At 34.0% G+C, this 22,707-nt stretch overlaps 1 protein-coding gene across 12 annotated transcripts in view; it reads right to left on the bottom strand.

Annotated features, from left to right (window-relative positions):
- The window catches only part of LOC114329180 (steroid hormone receptor ERR1), a 325,624-nt gene that overhangs the window by 71,362 nt on the left and 231,555 nt on the right, over positions 1-22,707 (bottom strand). For all 12 annotated transcript variants that reach the window (XM_050654125.1, XM_050654121.1, XM_050654122.1 and 9 more), the window contains one exon: positions 10,732-10,908. In XM_050654125.1, coding sequence (XP_050510082.1) covers positions 10,732-10,908 — 177 coding nt within the window. The remainder of the gene's footprint in view (positions 1-10,731; positions 10,909-22,707) is intronic.

Raw genomic sequence — 22,707 nt, 5'->3', positions numbered from 1 at the left:
ATACATTGGATCAAAAGATTTAAAGTCCGCCAATTCTAAGTTTATTACTTTAAATTTTGAGGAACGGTGACCGATAAGTTGCTTCCAATCCCACGAAGTTACAACTGTCATTGTAGGGTTTTTTTCGCTGTTTTTCTATTTGTACATGAACGGTGTCAGCTTCCATGTGACTATGTGCTTTTAAAAGAAATTTTTGATCAATGGTTTTAAGCTGTGGATATTTATTTAGAATGAAATAAAAGCCCATTACGATGCTGTTGTTCTTATTTGGCCAAAGCAATTATCAGACCAAAGCGTTATGTGCTCTATATTGGATCCTGGTAAGTTTAGATCTGCCCATTTTACCAAGGCTGATGGCAACTTATTCCCACCTCTCTTACCTTTTGATTCGTCCCACATCATTCACCAGGCTGAATTATTTAAGGAATCAAAAATTGTATAATTTAAAGTCCAAAGCTTTCTTTTATAAAAAGTAAGCGAATTGGTCAACAGTGGTGTAGGTAATCATTTTTTAAGATCTGCTGTGAGTACCTTATGTTTGCCACTTTCTTTTGTTTCATTTGTGTCTGAGGATTTGAGATTGTACCTACGTTCTGCATCTTTCAGATGTAAATTTCTTTGGGGGCTGTTCGTTTTACATGGACTTAAACTACCATTGTCGGTTTACATAAATAGAGGAATACTGTCCTAAGTCCAACTTAGGATTATATGCCTGTAAGGAGGTACGGACTTAAGACAATGTTATTTTATAACTATTTTCTTTTTATATTTAAAATGAACTTGGCATTATATACCACTATATAGATTGTAAAAATGTAAATAAACCTACATAAATAAGTCCAATATGTAAAAATTAGACTTAGGACAGTATGCTTCCGACATACAGATATTTTATTTCTATAGCTCAGACCAAAATAAAAATATTTATGTTGATCTGAGTTTTATAGTGAAGTATTCGATTTTTTACAGTCGAATCCAGGGGCAATACGTAATCTGTTTAAATAAAATGTTTATTGCAGATACGTGCATTTATTGTCGACAGATATTTATCCCTTCTTGTTGCTTCTTCTTCTTCTTCAAATGCAAATCCACTAATGGATGTTGGCGATCACATTTTCCATTAACTCTCTGTTTCTTGCAATGTGTATCAGAGATTGTATGTCGTTAATCCCTGTCCATTGCCTTATGTTTCGGAGCCAGGACATTTTCTTGCGTCCTATTCCTCTCTTGCCTTCAATTTTCTTGTTGCTACAATCCACTTTTTTCTCATCAGAATATCTTTGGCAAACCTGTATCCTGATATTCTCGATAAGCATAAACGCACAGCACAACATTGAAGCATTTTATTTTCTAAAATTAAATTCAAAGACTTAAATTAAAAGATTGATTTGAATAGTTGACGTAAGTTGACGTGACCTCCAACTACACAAGCGCCACCTACGTTGAGCTTTCCAGATTAGCTGCCAATTGAACAGGATCCTTGTAGCTGTGGAGTGAACGGTTACCGCCAGCTCCGATTCGGAGTTGTATGGGTGTCTGTGTAGTTATTGATATTTTGATTGTGGGAGTGTTTGTGCTTACACTGGGCGTAATTGCTTCTTGTATTCCATTAATTGCATTTTCTTTTGATAGTAATAAATACAATTTTCTTTTTCTTTTGCAAACGTCCACCAAGGGAGCTTTCTCCGGAACGGGGCGAAGATAGAATTATATTTTATTTTGTTATTTTTCATTTTGAACTGTATATAAATATCCTCAATATATTTATTTTATTCTAACCTGTGTTTTACTGAGTCTGTTGTCCTGAAAGATGTTGTTTAATTTCGTTGTTTATTGTATATTCTTTAGTTCTTGTTTTCTTTGGGACCTATAATCCGGCTTAGAGAAGGTTTTTAGTTACGTTTTTGTTAAAGTCGTCAATTTGGTCCTGATTATGTAGAGAATCTGATCCGGAATGACTCGCTAAGACCTTTTGGAATTCTTCTCCATATTTTCTTACTTTGAACGCATCCATTCACTTTGTTTTTTTTAAAGATCCTTTTTCTCCCTTTTTTCGTGTTAATATTTATTTTCGCCCAACTATACGATGTCACTTCCAGTTGTTACGTTGTTTATTGTTGTGACGTCTTCAAATATTCTTTTTTTGTTTGAGAGGAAATAGTGTATTTCATTTTTGGTAGTTCTGTTAGATGCGATACATGTCAACTTTCTGTTAGATTTTTGTAAAAGGTATTCACAGCTTAAATGTTTTCTTGTTCCAGGAAATCCATATCTACGTTTTTCTTTTCTTGTGTTCCTTGTGCCTAATCCGAAATTTCCACCGGTATTATTGCCATTCTTTTAAAAACAAGTAAGACATATATTAACAACCGGTTGACTTACAAAATGAATAATTATTACCAATCGGTAGAACAGAGATGGTTTCGCAAAGAATCTAGTACATCATACCATTTTCGGACAATGAGATCATTGACAGAGATGGCAAATCAATACCAACTACCCGTATTTCTTGTCTTCGTAGAGTGAGAAAAGGCATATGACAGTATCAAGATGTGGGCCATAGAACAAATAACAAGCAGACAAAACAAATAACAAGAACAAATAACGGCAGTATTACAAATTTTTAATGCAATAATAAGATTAAATTATTTTCCGCAACAACTGAAAATGGCAGTTATAATTATGATCCCAAAACCAGGAAAAAAAACTAGAGGAATTAACATCATATAGGCCAATAAGTTTACTGCCTGTGCTTTCCAAAGTGCTGGAAAAATTAATAATGAAAAGCATCAAGCCAATACTAGATAGCAAAAATCTCATACCAGAACATCAGTTTGGGTTTAGACAAGAACATGGAACCATAGAGCAAGTCCATAGATTAGTAAAACATATCAACAACGACTTTGAAAATAAGCGATATTGCTCAGCAGCGTTTCTTGACATAAGCCAAGCGTTCGATAAAGTCTGGCACAAAGGTCTACTCTATAAACTAAAAAACCTATTGCCTCATCCGTATTATGAACTTCTAAAGTCTTACTTATCTGACAGATTCTTTTCAGTTAAATACCATTCAGAATATTCAGAATTATACCAAATAAAATCAGGAGTACCGCAAGGCAGCGTGTTAGGACCAATGCTGTACCAGCTTTTTACTGCAGATCTACCAACTTCAAGAACTACAATAACAGCAACCTTCGCAGATGACACTGCAATACTCGCCTCACATCATGATCCAGTAACTGCCTCAAGAAACTTACAAGCCAGCCTTAATAATATCCAAACATGGTTAAAAAAATGGAAAATTCGAGTTAATGAGACCAAATCAATCCAAGTTACCTTTACACTAAGAAGAGGTATATGTCCAGCAGTGTTATTAAATAATCAAATAATTACTCAGAGAAATGAAGTCAAATATTTAGGTTTACATCTTGACAGAAGATTAACATGGAGAACACATATATTTACAAAACGAAAACAATTGGGTCTCAAACTAAGACAACTTTACTGGCTTATTGGCAGAAAATCACAATTAAATCTCACAAATAAGCTCTTAATATATAAAGCCGTACTGAAGCCAATATGGACGTATGGAATTCAATTATGGGGTTCTGCTAGCAATTCAAACCTAGAAATCCTACAAAGATTCCAGAACAAAGTTCTTCGAATTATAGCCAATGTTCCGTGGTATGTTTCGAACAACATAATAGAAAGAGACCTCCAAGTTCAATCCATAAAAACTGAAGTCACAAAGTACAGTGAAAAATACAAAAACAAAACTAGTGCTCACTCTAATCACTTAGTGCGCGAACTGTTTAATGTCAACGATGAAGTGCGTCGACTAAAGCGTTTTAAGCCTACAGACTTATTAAACAGATAAATAAAATTAATTAACATTTACCACTACATTATTAACTTTGTTTGTTAATTTATATGTTAAAGGAAGCCTCTCACTGGAGAGAATTCCTACATGTCATTTGTTCTTCTAATAATTGTCATAAAATTTACTTATTGTTACGAGTGATAACAGATTGTAAATTAAATGGAGCTTAAAAAAATAGAACAAGCTATTAATAATTGTAGAACAATTGAAAAAGACGTATGTTTTGTATATGTTACAGTTCAAGTTGATTCTCAGTTAGCCCGGCCGCACATCAAAGAAACATGAAACGTAAATTACGTTTCATGGAAATAAACCACTGCTAAACAAATATATATCCGGCCATTTATGAGACTCTCCGAAAATAAAAATGTGTCATGAGCATGAATCACACTCGTTTCATTAGTAGGCGGACTTTGAGATTTTTTTAGCAGTGTTTTCTTTTCATGAAACATGTTTTTCGTTTCATGTTTCATGTTTTTCGTGTCATGTTTCTTTGGTGTGCGGCTTGGCTTAGAGTTGACTTTTCCTAGTTCGAGTCAACTCCAACTGAAACGAGCAGTAAAAGTTGATTTGAAAAATTTAAATCAACTTTTACTAGTTGAAGTTGACTCTTCCTAACTCTTGTTAGTAAAAGTAGATTATACAATTTATACGAGTATAATCTCACGTGCATTTTTCATGAGTGTGCGTCTCTTTGTTTTGACCGTTTCAACTACTTATTAGTCCAGGCTCTAACGTCGCCCCGTTAGGTAGATTATTCTGATTCGATTTTTTTGCACAAACTTAATCAAACAAATACATCCTTATAACAAATACACAGTGTCAGGCAGTACCGCAGTCGAAAAATTGTTTAACCAATTTTTGTTAACCAAATTCACAAAAATAATTCTTATCTACTCTACTTCATATTATGTATAAGTTTTTATTGTGTGAAAATTGTAAATATAGATAGCAGTGCATGAAGGGTTTAAAGTGTGCCTGAAGTAATAATGTATTTTAAATGGGATTTACTTTTTTGCACTGTTTTTTAGCACATTTTCATATAATCAAATATCCTTAACTTTCGCCTTGTCATGGTGATGACATGTGAGCAATAAATTACAAAAAAAGTTTTGACAGTTTTGTGGTTTGACAGAAGTTTGAATTTTTAAATGTCAAAGTTCTAAAAATTGTAAAATAGGAATGTATTCCAGTGACGAAGAGTTGCAGTTTTTTTATTTGTTTTTTGGTAGATAAAATATTGTATGAAACTGTGCGTGAAGTACTTTTTGCGCACTTAGGCGATGTATAGCACTCGGCCCGCTCGTGCTCTAAACATCGCGTGCGTGCGCAAAAAGCATACTTCACGAACTGTTTTATAAATAACTAAGTATTTCACTCCGGACAGGTTTTTTTAGATTATTTTGGTCATTCGGAGCAAAAAAGGTCTCTTGTGGTTTTTCTCTAAAATTGATAGTTTTCGAGTTATACGCGATTTAAAATTTGAAAAATGTGAAATGACCATTGTTAAGGCTTAATAACTCGATTAAAAACTATTATTATGAAAGTCAGAAAGTCACCTAATCAAAGTTTAAAGCCCCCCCCCCCCCCTACAAGATCCTGAAGAAATTTTTGTCATTATTTTATTACTAAGCTGTTATTTTTAATTATCAACAATGAGCGCTAAAAGCGTATTGAGGCGGCGCGGCCGTCAATGTGAGTGCGAGTAAGATCCTCCATTCCGACCGTTCAATGGTGCATCTCAGTCGCACTCACATTGACAGCCGACTCAATACGCTCCTAGCGCTCATTGTTAATAATTAAAAATAACAGCTTAGTAATACAATAATGACAAATATTTCTTGAGTACCTTGTAGGGGGTCGTTAAAATTTGATTTGGTGATTTTCGTAATAATAATTTTTAACTGAGTTATTAAGCCTTAAAAATGGTCATTTTCGCATTTTTCAAATTTTAAATCGCGTATAACTCGAGAACAACAAATTTTACAGAAAAATCACAAAAGACCTCTTTTGCTCCGAATGACCCAAATTAATGATGTAAAAAAAATGTCCGAAGAGAATTTTTTTGTGAATTTGTTTAAAAAAAAACGTTTAAACAATTTTTCGATTACGGTACCACCTGACACCCTGTGGATTCGTTATAAGGACCTCTTTTTGAGTAAGTTTGTGCAAAAAAATCGAACTGGAATAATTTACCTAACGGGGGCGACGATACAGCCTGGACTATAAATATCACGATTTCAACATAATATACAGTAACATTTAATTTCTAGAATCGGTTGTTTGTGTGAATCAACAATACAAAATCTTCATTTTATATTTATAATCAACTTTTACTAAAACCAGCCGTTTGAGTCGACTCGAACTAGGAAAAGTCAACTCCAACTGGATAATCAACTTGAACTGTAAAGGATCGTTTAAACACAGCGATATATCAAACAACTTATCAAGGTCAATCGAGTTGTTGCAACTTATCATTGTGTGTAAACGGTGCATCGCACGACTTATCAAAGTTGGAGTTGGGTTGAGGTTGGTATCAACTTATCACAAGGATCGAGTTGTTTTAATTTATCGTCGTGTCTAAACGGTACAGCGATTTATCATTGGACTTGAGTCGTATCAATTTAGGAGAATCTTACCGTATTAGAATTTATTTACATATATAATTAAATAATGTACAGGGTGATTGATTAGTGGGGTAAAGCTACGTAGATCCGTTATAGTAATAGATAGCAATAAAAGTTAATAACAAAAATTGTAGCCAACTTTTAGATTCACATTTATAAAATTAATTAGAATGTTACATAGGGTGTTCGATAACATAGTGGCAGAAATCATAGAGCAAAACAGCGAAACCAAACAAGTTTGATTTCTCCGCTCGCACTCTTTGTTATTTTTCCGAAAAATGAATCTCGATGTCCTGATATCTGAAGTGTTTCAAAAAAAGCTGTTTTTGAATCAGTAAGATTCCCTATTCAGATGAGACGATGGCTTTTTAAATTTATAACTTTATGCAATTTTATAATTAAATAAATATTATGTAACTTAATAATTATTATTAGTTCTACGTTCTACAGTGTGGCAAAACCAAATGGAATAAATTGATTATTTCGTAAACCGACGACTAAAAAATCCGGACATATTTTTAAATTATGATTTTTTGGCATTTACATACTAGTGACGTCATCCATCTCGAAGCTGAAATAAAAAATATACATGCGGACCAATGTAAAAAAGGTCATTTCATTGTTGTCTTCTTACCGGCGTGAGAAATACAAAATAAGATTTACTATTTTATTTGGACATAAGTCACAATTCGAGTTTGAAATCAAGTTTACTTGACGTTTCGAGTTTCACTTCGGAAATCGTTATCAGTATATAAAAAAACATTCATAAATTAAAAATTTAACTTTTGTTTCTGGTGAAGCAACGCAGTTGGAACAAGCAGAATATTATAATTATTGTCACCGGAAAGCGAAAAAGGTAACGCACAACTTGAAAGAACTTATATATTTCTAACTTCGTTTCTGGTGAAGCAACGCAGTTGGAACAAGCAGATATATTATAGTTGTGTCACCGGAAAGCGAAAAAGGTAACGCACAACTTGGGAGAACCTATAGATTTCCAACTTGGTTTCTGGTGAAGGAACGCAGTTGGAACAAGCAGATATATTATAATTGTGTCACCGGAAAGCGAAAAAGGTAACGAATAACTTGGAAGAGCCTATAGTTTTCTAACTTCGTTTCTGGTGAAGCAACGCAGTTGGAACAATCAGATATATTATAATTGTGTCACCGGAAAGCGAAAAAGGTAGTCCCTGAAAACTATAGGTTTTTCCAAGTTGTGCGTTACCTTTTTCGCTTACCGGTGACACAATTATAATATATCTGCTTGTTCCAACTCGTTGCTTCACCAGAAGCGAAGTTAGAAAACTATAGGGTCTTCCAAGTTGTGAGTTACCTTTTTCACTTTCCGGTGACACAATTATAATATATCTGGTTGTTCCAACCCTGTTGCTTCACCAGAAGCGAAGTTAGAAAACTATAGATTCTTCCAAGTTGTGCGTTACCTTTTTCGCTTTCTGGAGACACAATTATAATATATCTGCTTGTTCCAACTCCATTGCTTCACCAGAAACGAAGTCAGAAAAGTATAGGTTCTTCCAAGTTGTGCGTTACCTTTTTTGCTTCCCGGTGACACAATTATAATATATCTGCTTGTTCCAACTCCGTTGCTTCACCAGAAGCGAAGTTAGAAAAGTATAGGCTCTTCCAAGTTGTGAGTTACCTTTTTCACTTTCCGGTGACACAATTATAATATATCTGGTTGTTCCAACCCTGTTGCTTCACCAGAAGTGAAGTTAGAAAACTATAGGTTCTTCCAGGTTGTGCGTTACCTTTTTCGCTTCCCGGTGACACAATTATAATATATCTGCTTGTTCCAACTCCGTTGCTTCACCAGAAGCGAAGTTAGAAAACTATAGGCTCTTCCAAGTTGTGAGTTACCTTTTTCACTTTCCGGTGACACAATTATAATATATCTGGTTGTTCCAACCCTGTTGCTTCACCAGAAGCGAAGTTAGAAAACTATAGGTTCTTCCAAGTTGTGCGTTACCTTTTTTGCTTTCCGGTGACAATTATAATATTATATCAGCTGCTTTTTACAACTGTGTTGCTTCACCAGAAACAAAGTTAAATTTTTAATGTATGAATGTTTTTTGTTGATATTTTCAACTCAGGCGCTCCAAAACCAACAAACCACTCGCAAACCCGTCCAAATACGTATTGCGAACCATCAAAGCTTTTCTTGAAAAACCGACAGAAGTTGACGTGCCTGATCCCTTGATCACGCATTTTTAATTACTTTTTCTTTTGCGTAGACAGACGAATAGGGAATGTTGTATACAAATTAAAGTACGGTAATGGTACTTTTTAATAGTGATATAAAATACAGGGTATCCCATTTAAATTTTACTGAAAAAATAATGTACCTACCTACTTGAGTTTTAACTCACCCTTTATTAGATATAAAGTAAATTAGCAATATCAATCATTTTTAAAAATTTTGACAATAAATAAAATATGGCATCAATAAACCATTGCCGTTGTGCTTATTTTTATTTATACAGTGAGTTGAACTTGTTACGATTTTCATATAAAATTGGTTATAACTTTGTAAATACCCTGTATAACATACCCAACCTTTATATTTTGAAAGTAACAGGATCTATTTGTTTACGATGAAAACTAGTTATAATTCATTGAAGGGTCTAAAAGGGTCTAATGTACACAATGGTCCCCTCTTCAACTTGTTGTGGTCAACTTATCGCAGCGTCTAAACAGCGTTTCAACCTCAACAAATCACAGCAACTTGTCATCACAACTAGTTGCTGGACTTATCGCTGTGTTTAAACGCCCCTTAACATATACACTACATACTGAATGCGTGGATTGAGGTAAAATGTATTTTGTGTCCTCTAATGTTTTGTGTAAGAGAAAACATCTCGACCTTGGCGAGATGAATGATGAGCAACGTGTCGAGATGACTGGCGAGCAGAAAGTCTTCAGTATATTCCTGCGCTTAGATAGTCAATCCATATATCCTGCTCTGTGTGGTCGGGGTCTATTATTTCCTTCACCTCTATTATGGATCTGTTAGGACCATATTTTCTTTTGTAGACCATAAAAGACCATCAAAATAATGCTTATTTGATTTTCCTTTCGATTCTCATAGTTTTGAAATTGTCGTGCATTAAACCGGTTTAGATTATAGTTCAGTCAATTGAAAAAATGCTAGATACTTAATTGTGATATTAATCTTTAACTACATGCGCTGGCGTATTTTGTAGGAGAGATATAAGAATTCTACTGCAAATATATTTAAAAATTTAATTTTTGACCTCGTTTATCTATCTACCCTATCACTGGAATGTGCTTTACAATCTGGGAAGATCGTAATTTACAGTTTATTATTTAAACTAAAAGGGGTAGTTCCCTGGGTTGGCTGTATACCATATAGTTAAAAAACTCTAACATGAAGTAAAACCACTTCTATGTAATAGGTATATTTAATAAAATTTTAAGAATCCCAATGGATTGAATAAAATAGATTCATTCAGAACGTTTTCGAATCTATCAGTCCATCATCAGTAAATTCATATATATTTGCTAACTAGCCCCAGAACCAAACAATGGTTGTACTTATAATTCAATCTACATTATAGTATTGTAAAATTGGAAAGGCTAAACGCCGATGTTAAAAGAATACCTCCGGGAACATGGTGAAACTTTAAAACAAGAACCCTAACCAACCATCTTGGGACATCGAGGTCTGCCAAGTGGTGCCAAGTTTATTATTTGTTGTTTCCGGTGGTAGACAATATACGCCACGATTATAGTAATATAAGTAGTAATATAAGTAGTAATATAAGTAGTAATATAAGTACATCTTTCAATTGTTTTTTAGTCATTATGGCACAAAATATACTTTCCTTTATAAACAATACTTTTTTTCATGTAAAAAATCATATTTCAAAAAATTTTTTTTAGTATTTTTATTTATCATGGAATCAGATTTCAGTTCTAAATCCCAATTGGCTTACTGAGAAGGAACTCCAAGTATTCATTCAGTGATGCCGAATAAGGTTTATAACAAACAACTAAGTGTATTTAAAAAAAAAAAATAAACAAATCCGCTGTTTTTAAGTATATTTTCTTGTGGCGTATAAAGTACGCCACGCGTGTAGTTATGTTATAACTTGATGCGCGGGTAGGTAAAGGTTAAGAGTTTATGTATTCAAAAAGCAAGACTGTGTAATAAAATGAACCTTGTCTATTAATAAAAATCCTTACCTCACTGTTTGAAGACTTAATACAATTATCATTTAAGACTGTCGTAGTTGTCGTTGTGGGGGAATACATGTCGCTATTTGATGGAGAGCATTCATGAAAGCCATCCAATTCCTTTTTTATGTGCGTGACACACCCTGTCGAAACGTCTCCATCCAGAGTGTCAGTCATCATAGAGACCTGAAAATAAAAGAAAAAACGTTTTAGCGAATAAAGAAAAAGTAATCTTGAGAAATGAATCTTTTTATTGCAGATACAAAATGGAAGCTTTTAGTACGAATTGGAGAGAAGGGGTGATTTAGGGAATTGAAAGTAGGTTAAAAGGTCTGTATAAAGGGATGCAAAAATGTAAAATCCCGTTTTATTAAAAACTGTAGCAGCTGGAGAATCAATAATTCTGAATGGATGTCTAACTGTGACAATGTTTTTTTGTGTAAATTTATTTAAAAAAATAATAAAAAGAGCGAAATCAACAACACCTTTCACTAGAATACCGAAAACGGGTCAATGATTCTACAACCGACTTGTAGATTTTTATTTTTGTTTTTATGTTAATTCTAGTTGGTACATAGTACGCTTGATGAAGCTTTAGAAGCTTGAAACAGTGCTGCCGTTGTCTGTCTGCCCAATGACAAAGTTTATATTTATAATATTACTGAGTTTTTTTATTTTCCTTACAGCAGGAAGAAGAAGTATTGTGAGTACGAATTAGACTAATAATTTTCATTATGTCATAAAATTTTACAAAGATTTGAATATAAATACCTTAAATTTGATTGCTTGAAGAAAAGTAAAATTAAATGCTAAGTAAAAACCAACTTACATAGTATTATGTTTATACGGTGTATTGAAAATTATATTTCTTAATTAACTATTGTTTGACGTTTTGATTTCCAATCCGGAAATCGTCCTTATAAAATTAAAAAGAAAATTAGGTCTGAAAATTCTGGGAAAATTTCATAACCTGATGTTTTAAGGTTATGTGTATTTTTTATACAAAAGAAATTTTGGTCTTAATCTTATGAACCCTAGCAAACTTCGGTGGAAAAAAAACAGCCATTAAGGGTATCAAATTCTAACTGTTTATGTGTGTTATTTTTGTGTTAGTTTGTTTGTGTAATCTGTATCGTAGATGTGATTGTTGAAAAAAATCAAATTTAAATTCCATTTTCAAATTTAACCTATTTAATATCATTATTGTAACAATAATTTGTTTAATCAAATTAAAAATTCAAATTTTTGTTCAGAGTTGTGTTGTGTGTTGCATATGTATTGGGTAAGTATCAGACTTTCGATAGTCTGTTCTTCATTCGGCTATTGTTGGTATTTTCTTCTTCTTGACTGTTTCTTTTAGTATTGGTAACCAAAGCCTGGTGCATTCTGCTGATGGCTTTGCTACACATTTTTCTTCATCGAGTAAGATAAAGGCTGCTTCTTTGACTTTTCTCTTTTTCATGTCTGTTTCTTTCATTATATAGACCATTCCAGAGTGACGTCATTTGACAGCGGTTGAGGGGCAAACATCTTGTAAACAAAGTACGTTTAGTGCAGAAAACCATTGTTTAATTTAAAAATATGATTAAAGTACCAGCGTTTTTTTCAGTTGTAAAGTGTTTCAGTAAAGGTAAAAGAGATAAAGTGAGTTTTTTAGAATACCGGCCGCATTTCAAGATCGAGTCTTTTTAAATGCACTGTCGACAGAACGACGGGAATTGTGGATCAAGAATACTGATTTTCTGATTATGCCGGGTTTTTGCATCCCCTGTGAAGGTGTTATAATATCCAATATTTGACATTTTTGTAGTTAAAACCACAGAATTTTTATAATAAAACGAGAAAATAGCAAAAACAGCACTGAAAACACAATATTTGTCCCTCAGCGACGCTGTCAAAGTCACGTGACCTGGAATGGTCAAGTGACTGATGCATCTTTGCATTGTGGTATGTGCTCCTTATCCTGGGCGTGTTTGCATATCTGGGATTTCTCGAAATATCTGTTCTTAATGTATGGTTCATGCTCGTTAACCCTGAATTGCCATTCAATCTGATTTTTTTTCTTGTTCATTTATTTTGCTGTGTATCATGCGGAATAGCTTTTCCGATCCGTTCTTTATCAATTCATTTGGTATTCCGCCGGGGCCTGCTGCTTTTTTGTTCTTTAGAGTTTTTATCGTTCTTTTTACCTCAGCTAGGCTTAACTCTATTTCGTCATGTGTATAGATTTCTATTCCGTCTCTTTCTGATTCTTTGAATTTTGTGCTATTTTCGGTTAGCAATTTTTTATAGTATTCTTGCCACTCGTTTTCTTTGATTTGAAAGATCTTGATTTTCTCTGTCTTATTTCTTTGGAGTGACTTTAAGATACGCCATGACTCTGAATTTCTCGTTCCTCCTATTAGTCCAAGTAGCGAAGCTTAAAATAGGACAAAACCTCGCAATTTTTACAGAATAGATCGATTTGCTTGAAAATTTGAGAATAAGTAGTAGATAGTCCAAGGATCAAAATCTATATGAGGCCGAAAGGCGCTTTTACCATGGGGGTGGTTGCCACCCCATCTCGGGGGTGGAAATTTTTTATTTTATTTCGACCGCAAAAGTTGGTAAAAACATTCATTCTAAGCAAAAAACGTTCTATACATTTTTTTGATAAAATTAATAGTTTTCGATTTATTCGCGATCGAAAGTGTTAGTTTTATATCGAAAAAATCAATGTTTTTAATCAGTTTTCCGCTAATAACTCAAAAAGTTTTCGTTTTATCAAAACAACTTTGCTTAACAAAAATGTACCTTTTGAAAAAATAAACTAAACAGTTTTTTTTTATTTTCTTTAAGACCAATAGTAATCGAGCTATACTTTATTACATGTTAGCTCTTTTTCGTCAAATGCTAAATATTTTAGTTTCAAACTCAAAAGACGGGAAAACTGTGCATTTTTCGAGAATAACTTGTCCAAACTAATTTAAAGTATTTAAAAATATCTATCTACAGAAATAAAAAAAGGCTCTAGCTCAAAAATTAAGTGACTTATTATGAAAAGAATGTCAGTCCCTATTCTTGTCAGCGAAAAAGTGATCGGAAACTTCCCCCTACTTACCACCTTAATTAAAATTAGTCATTGACCTTATTTGGTCTTCTATATTTATGTATCGTTAATAGGTTCTAGATTCTAGAGGTTTGAGCGACTTAGAATGATTAATTAAAAAAAATGGAGTTAAAAACGAATAACGAATTTTTGTAGTTTGGTAAAAAATGCCCTTTTCTTCAGAATAGAAAGATTAGCATCAGAGCCACGAAAAAAATATGTAAATCGAAAATTGTAGCTTATTTAATTCCCAAGAACGGGGTTAGCAAAAATTTTTTCTATGGCAAAAACTAAGTGAGCTAATAACATGCAAAAACCACCTTTACCGACCCTTTTACAGTCACCTCTTTTTGCGATTTGGGATTTTAAAAGGATTTAATATTAATAGCCTTATAATCTTGTAGAGACCTACAAAATTCTTTTTTAACAAACTTTCTAGGATGAAAAATAAAAAAGTTACGGTTAAAAATCAATATATTTTTTTGAAAAAAAAAGGAAAAATCCAATTGGAAGCTTAATAATGTAAGTTGGCGGTGTTTTTAGTCATTGGTCTTATTCATACTTCTTTATTTATGTATTAGTAATAGATTTCGTAAGTTTGACTGGCTTAGAATGATTAGTTTTAAAAAAACTGGAGTTAAAAGCGAATAACGAATTTTTGTAGTTTGGTAAAAAATGCCATTTTCTTCAGAATAGAAAGATTAGCATCAGAGATACGAAAAAATGTTTGGATCTGAAATTGTAGGTTATTTAAATCCCAAGAGCTTGGTTTGAAAAAAATTTCTCTACGGCAAAAATTGAGTGAATCGTAAATGAGTATAATATCGAAAAACATTTATTTTTTCGATCCACCCCCACGGTAAAAGCGCCTTTCGGCATCATATAGATTTTGATCCTTGGACTATCCACAACTTATTCTCAAATTTTCAAGTAAATCGATCCATTCTGTAAAAATTGCGAGCTGAAAAGCTTCGGTTCCTGGACTATATAATATGTGCTGTTCTATCTTTGTGCATGTTTTTTCCCATCTTTCATTTTTTCATTTGCTACTTTTCTTTTTACTTCTTAATTTTTTCCCTGTAGAGTTCCAAGTCCTCATAGTTTTTTGTGTTCAGGTACATATTTTATATGGAGTTCCTTCCTCTCTTTTATGCATTTTTGGTCTTCTTCTCCAAGAGCTTCTAGGGCTGCTGTCTTTATGCAGGTTTTTATGTGTTCGTAAGTCTGTTCTAATGATTCATACCTAAACTCTTCTAGCTTTTGGTCCAATCTTCATTTATATAAGTATTTTATAGAGTCTTCTAGTGGGTTTATTTTGAATTTCTTCTCTTTTATTGAGCACACATTGACAGGTATTGCCGGAGCCGTAGATTCGTCAGTATCTCCCAAGGTCGGTTTCTGTTGGGTCCATATAAAGGGGAATTCCATCCGAGCAATTACTAGTTTGTGATCTGTGTCGCATTCTGCGCCTCGGTTTACTCTCACATCCTTTATTTTTATCGAGCTTTCTTGGTTTACTATAACATAATCAATAATAGACCTCAATTTTCTTGTTTCTTGTGTCCATTTGTATGACTTTATGTTTATAGAAGCCGTTTGTGATTTTTAAATAACTCATTTCACATAGTTCAATCACTCTCTCTCCATTATCGTTTATTATATCTTCTCCAAATCTACAGTCGGAAAAATGAAAGAATACCCATGAACGAACATATAAAACACGCTGTATTTTCCTGTCCCCGTGCCACACAAAAAAATGGCCAGCGCAAGTACATGTAATAATTATTGTTACATGTACTTGCACTGGACAATTTTCTTTGTGACACGGTGACAGGAAAATACAGCGTGTTTTATATGTTCGTTCATGGGTATTCTTTCATTTTTCCGACTGTACCTACTGTTCTGTCATTTTCTTTTCTTCCTGTTCTTCCATTCAGGTCACCGGCAATAATTATTTCTTAATTCTTCTTTCTCTGTCCGATTTTTTCTTGCAGTTGTTCTATGAATTGTTCTTTTTCTTGAATTGAGCTGTCTTCTGTTGGACCGTATACCGCTAGTAAAATCATTTGTCTTCCGTATATTTTTGGTTAAGTTTGGCAATTCTTTCATTTATTGGTTCCCAGTTTTCGATGACATGTTCCCATTTCTTTTTTAGTATAATTCTTCCACAGTATCTTCCACAGGGTTCTGTCCTTGCCCCTTTACTTTTCAGCCTCTATATTGCTGACATGCCTGAAACCGAATCTCGAAAGTTTGGATATGCTGACGACTGGACCCTTGCAATAAGCCACCAATCTTTAGAAACTACAGAAATCACTCTCACGAATGACTTATCCATCCTCAGCGAATACCTTAAGAAATGGAGACTACAACCAAATACTACAGAAACCGAAGTATCAGCTTTTCATCTCAACAACAAGCTGGCAAATAGAGAATTGCGAGTGTATTTTAATAACAAACTGTTGAAACACAATAAATACCCTAAATACCTTGGGGTTACTCTAGACAGAACGCTCACATTCAGAGAACACCTGACGAAAACAGCAGCAAAATTGAAAACACGCAACAATATAATACAGAAGCTCTGCGGCACTACATGGGGGTCCACAGCATCAACTTTAAGATCCTCTGCTCTTGGCCTGATATATCCGGTGGCAGAATACTGTGCACCAGTGTGGCTAAATAGCAGGCACACCCACCTGGTCGACACCCAACTAAACCGTGCTATGCGTTTGATAACAGGCACAATTAAGCCCACCCCTACAATGTGGCTACCTACCCTTAGTAATATGACACCACCCAACCTACGCCGCGAACATGCATTGGTTAAAGAATATAACAAAATAATGGACAGTCGCCAGCTTCTAGTCCACAACGACATCCCCGATATTCTTGGAAACCGTCTCCGATCCAGGTTACCCCCTCTACAATCTGCTCAAGCGCTGTAGCAATCCAACTTTGACTTAAATACCCGATGGAGAGAAGATTGGGAAAGTAAGACAGATCCGCATTACCATAGTCTAGCGGATATCATAGAAAAACCTAGCGAATTTGAACGTCCCCGTAAGATTTGGGCAGCCCTTAATCGAATTCGAGCAAACTGTGGAAGATGCGCCGACTCCCTCTACAGATGGGGTAAACTTCCCTCGCCTTCTTGTGACTGCGGCGCTGCAAGACAGACGATCAGTCATATTGTTCAGGACTGCCCACGCAGAGCATACACAGGCGACCCTATAGACTTTGTAATGGCAACCGAAGAGTCAATCGAATATATAAAAAAACTGGACATCTGTTTGTGATAATGCATTTTAAATATATTCTGTGATGTACTTAAGCCATACGCTAAATAAATAAATTTTAGTATATTTGCAATTCCTGCTTTTGCCCTTTCTTGTCTATTCCACTCCAACAGTGAATCACTTCTCCTATTTTCTCGGTAGCGTTTCCTTTCTTAATACTTTCTTATTTTCCTTTCTTTATATATTAATTAGTTAATTTTTTTTCAAAATTATATCAGTAATGTCAAGCTCTGACAACCCGCGTATCGGGTATTCTTGGTTCAATTCTGTGTTTTACGATTAGACTTAGACAAAACACAGATCGAACGGAGGTGAGAGGAGCAAAAGAGGAAGTGCCGATGTTGGCCTTGCACTTGAACCGACTGGGAAACAAGAAAGAACACTTGCAGTCAAGGCCGACCAGTTTGTTTCAAGATTTATTTCTTGACCAGTCGCGAATTGTGATGCACAACTGCATCTTAAAAAGCTGTAAAATGACTAAGCCTGGTTACGACTCATTTTCTTTAATTATCTCTTTTTATTTGTTTAAGTAATTGGTTTTTCTTAAAGGAGATAGCTTTAGAGAATTGATTTAATAACATTCAGTAGTGCTCTACACTTAAAATATCTAATTAATGACTTAATTCATTGAATTTACATAATATTATGTATTTAAGTAAATTTATAAATTATTATCTAAACAAATGTTTGTTTACACAGGTGGAGGATGTTCTCACTTATCGTCAGCGTTAAGTGTGTCAAATGTGTTACTATTTACTGTACTAAAAAGTAAAGCAAGTTAAGGGGCTATCCTAGTGTAAAAGTACGAAATTCATATACTTTTTTTGGGAATTTCTTAAATAAAAAGTACAGTACCACTTGTTTTGAAAATATGCATGAGCATTTACTATAAAAAGAAGTACAGTGGAACCTCGATTATCCGTCTCTCCATTAACCGTCACCTCTATTAACCGTCAGGGTACATACAGACGTTGTATTGACTGTATACGCAAACATTTTAAAGTAAAAAAATAAAAAAAGTTAAATTGATTTGTGATGAGGACACAAACGGATATCCATTGCTGACAGATAAAGAAATCGTTGAAATGGCAACAAAGGCGGACCAAACAGATTCAGAAGCTGACACAGACTTGAAATTTGACTGTAGATATGTTGATAACCCTATTGTAACTGACAAAGATTTGCGTAAATAATCTAGAGAAGCTGCATCGCACATGCAATAATTCATCGAGTGGTATTCTGAACAAGAAGAGGCCAATAAAGTAGATTGATGAGTAGATTGCATGATCTTATGCCGATTAAGAAATTCAGCCGTGGCAAAATGTGAAGCAACAGTAAAACAAAGATTTCAGAATATTTAAAATTGATTCGATTGTACGAACACAAATCCCTCTTATATTGTCAAACAAAACATACAAATGAAATTTGAGAATTGTACTGTGAATTTTTAATTTTTTTAATGTTCTGTTAACCGTCTTTTCGATTATCCGTCATACCCTTGGTCCGGTGCCCTGACGGATAATCGAGGTTCTACCGTAGATGTAAAACACTTTTCATAAAAAAAATATTGAAAATTAAACGATTTATGCGTCATCTACTGACACCGTAAAAATAAAAACATGGCCCCACTGCTGCAGTGATTGGGACTAATAGAAATCCTGGAACATAAAATGTCAAAGTGATTATTGCAATATATGTTATTTCCTATACCATCAACTAGGATTTTTGAAAAATATTCAAATTTGGAAAAATGACGAAGTGTTGAATTTTTTTTTTAAAATTAGATAAAACGTTTTCAGTTTCAAACACCGCCAAATTGACATTTTTTATCCGATCAAAACCCCTAGTTGATGGTATAGAATATAGAAAATAACTTATATTTCAAAAACTTAGTATTCTAATAACTTTAAAATTTTATGTTTCAGGATCTCTATTAGTCCCAATCACTGTAGCAGTCTAGATATGTTTTTATTTTCACGGTGCCAGTAGATGGCGCATAAATCGTTTAATTTTCAATATTTTTTTATAAAAGTTGTTTTAAATATACTTCTTTTTATAATAAATTCTCACGCAAATTTTCAAAAAAATTGGTATAGTCCTTTTTATTTTAGAAATTCCCAAAAAAGTATATGAATTTCATACTATTACACTAGGATAGCCCCTTAAGAATTGTCACCCCAGATTTAAGGGTGTCAAAAGTGTCACTGTACTTATAATATAGCACCGCAAGTTTTAAGAATTGTTACCAGTTTCATCTCTTCAGAAGATGATAGAGTCTACTGTTGTGAGCCGGGCCTTAGAGTTTTGCAAAAATGTCTAGACTAGAAGGTTGCTTCAAACTGGAATTTGAGTATTCTTCTTCTTGATGTGCCTATCCGTCACGAATGTTGGCGATCATCATGGCAATCTTTATTTTATCTGCAGCAGCGCAGAAAAGCTGCACAGATGTGTTGAACCAGGTCCTGAGGTTCTTTAACAAGGATGTTCTTATTATTCCTGGACCTCGCTTTCCAAATATTTTTCTTTGCAGGATGACCTGTAGGAGTTCATATCTGGATTCATTTCGCATAATTTGAGTATGCTTCAGCCGAAACTGTGAAACATGCAGGAAAAATTATAGAAACAATGTTACTAACTCCTACTTTTGAACACGTTCTCCTTAATATCTAGGAAATTGTCATATATACGACTTCTTCTAGTGCCGACTCTACTAATGAAGGTTGGCTATAACCCTTGCAAATTCGTCTATATCTTCTGCTTTTCTTAAAAGCATCTGTGTGTTTAACACAGTCCAGTCGCGAATGTTTTTCAGCCAGCAGTGGCGTAGCTGACAGGCCCGCAAGGCGGGGGCCCCGACGTTAGGAGGGGCCCCTTAAAGCCATCAAGCTTAATAATTCTACTTTCTTTAAATTGGGGACCAAACATATTTTCCTAATAAGCATCAAAATAGGGAATTTGGGAGGAAGTAATGAAGCGGATAATTGACGTACCTAACAATAACTCTTACTCTTTCTGGGTGCAATTTAGCGATTCATGGACATGTTGGTAGTTTAGATGAAAGTGAACCCTAAAAAGGTAATTTTTGTCGATGGATTTTTTACTAGCTAAATATGATCCTGTTTTAGCTAAATTAACCGATAAAAACAATAACTTAAACAAATTACATGAGCCCTCAAATACAAAACGAAGTTATAAATTTGCTGGCTTAAGAAACTGAAAACAAAGTGATTAATTTAATTTAAAAAAGTTGTTTTCATTCAAAAATAATTCTTGATACCACTCAAGATATTTCCAAAGACGATCAGCTTAGTTTTATTTTCCTGTATGTAAAAATAGCTTGCGACGAAAATAATTTACCCTCCAAAGCAGAAGTTGTCGGAAGTTGTTTGGGATTTATTCGCATATTAGACCAAAGTGCAGAAGGTGCTGTAAATGAAATTTTAAAATTTATATAATCAAAGCACCTTTCCTAACACAACTTCAGAGGAAAGGGGGATGGTGGGGCAAGCGTTATGGGTGATGTATATGTTACCGTTAAAACCCGATTTCAGTTAAAACTCGAATTTACTAGGAAAAACTAGTTTTCACTACGCGCTTTAGACAATTCTAGTTTTAACTAGTAAAAACTACATTAGACTGCTAAATTCAGTTAAAACTTGAAATCTTGAACAAATTTCATTATTATGTATCTGCTGAAGACATTTTTGACATAATTGAAGCTATTGCTATTGGTTATGGAGGTTTTAAACGTTGCTGCTGGTTATGGAGGTTGGGATAGGTTGAAGACTAAAACCGCCAGAAAATACGCAAATATAACAATTGGTTTCAATAATTTTATATTAATGTGTGAAACTTGCCAACGGAAGAAGAGTAGAGAGAAGAGGGGTCTTGTGTCGAAACCTATATGGCATTCAGAAATGAATAGTCGCTGTTAGGTAGATTTGATCGATATGCAATCACAAGAGGATCACGGCTACACGTTTTGTTATAGTTTATCAAGACCATTTAACAAAATTTGTTTTGTTGAGACCATTACAACGTAAGAGGGCGGAAGAAGTTGCTTATCAATTTTATTAACGGATATATTCTTGACTTTAGCGCACCATGCATTTGGCCGAGAGTTCGGTAATGCAGTTATAAATGAGGTAATATCATAGTGGCCTGAGAAAAAATTAGTTGATGGAAAACCAAGGCACAGCCAGAGTCAAGGTTCAATCGAGCGAGCTAACCAAGATATCAAGAAAATGTTAGCAGTCTGGATGCAAGACAATAACACAACAACGTGGTCAAAAAGATTTGAGTTTCTTGCGTTTACGATCTTGTCCAGAGTATTTTACGTTTTAGAGAAATTATTTGTAAACAACCGGGGTAGCAAATTATTTACCGAGTTTTCGTTGAATCTGGAAATTACTGAAAAGTTTAGTAAAAACTAGTTGTGACTGAAATATGCTTAGTCTCAACTAGAATTAACTGAAAATATTTGATAGTACTAATAGTTTTCACTAGTTAAAACTAGAATTGTCTAAAGCCCACAGTTAAAACTAGTTTTTCCTAGTAAATTCGGGTTTTAACTGAAATCGGGTTTTTACTGTAACATATATATCATTCAGGCATACAAAGGCGCATAACTGACATTGAAAAAACAGTTTCCTATGTTCATTTTGCATCCCATAATCTGGACCTAGTGTTAAAGGATGCCGTTGCTGGTGTACAGGAGTTTTCTTACGATATAATTAAGAGATTATATGTTTTTTTGTGCAAGTATTAAAAGATGGGATGTACTATGTACTATTATGACTGAAATTATCGCGCTTGCCAACACTTAAAAAAATTATGTGAAACCGGATGGTCATCCAGACATGATGCTGTTATGGCTTTGCGTCGAGCTTTCTGACAAGTAAGTAATGAAATCTTTAACGAAAATTTCACTGCTACCAAAAAACTATAAAAACTTAGAAGCTAATGCATTATTAGAGTATACGAATAATTTTTAATTTGCCGTTAACATTACAATTCAATCTAAAATACTTAACTTTATTCATCTAACATCAAAACTTTCGCAATCTAAAAGGGCAGAATTAACCTTCAACTTTTTGAAAAAACTCGTGATAATCTTCGAGAAATAAGAAATTCGTTTTCCGAAATTCTATCAGAAGCAGCAGGAATAGCAGGATAGTGGGGATTATATAGGAATTTAAAAATAAACGGATAAAACGTATAAAAAAATTTACGATGAGCTCAGCTGCGACGAAAAAATAACTTGTAGCAAAAAAGTTTTGAAGTTAATGTTGCCAATGCAAATTTAGATATAGTATTGCGACAAACTTACTAATAGATTTGTCGGATTAAGAGACGTGAAGGTATAGGTTTTCATGTCTATTCCCAAAAACTCTATTAACACTAACTGATGAAGACTTATTAAAGAAAGGCTAAATATTGTTATTTACACATATTTAGTAATTATACTGTTATTAGTTGTCGTTATGTTTATAATACGGGGACCCACAAAAATTGTCGCGGGGGGGGGGGGGGGGCGCAATCTTCAATGATCGATCCATTAGTACGTTCTTTAACGGTAAAATATTGCAAAACCTCTAA

The sequence above is a fragment of the Diabrotica virgifera genome, chromosome 6 (assembly GCF_917563875.1).
Source record: "Diabrotica virgifera virgifera chromosome 6, PGI_DIABVI_V3a".
Classification (NCBI taxonomy): Eukaryota; Metazoa; Arthropoda; class Insecta; order Coleoptera; family Chrysomelidae; genus Diabrotica; species Diabrotica virgifera.
This window is presented reverse-complemented; position numbering and strand designations above follow the sequence as displayed.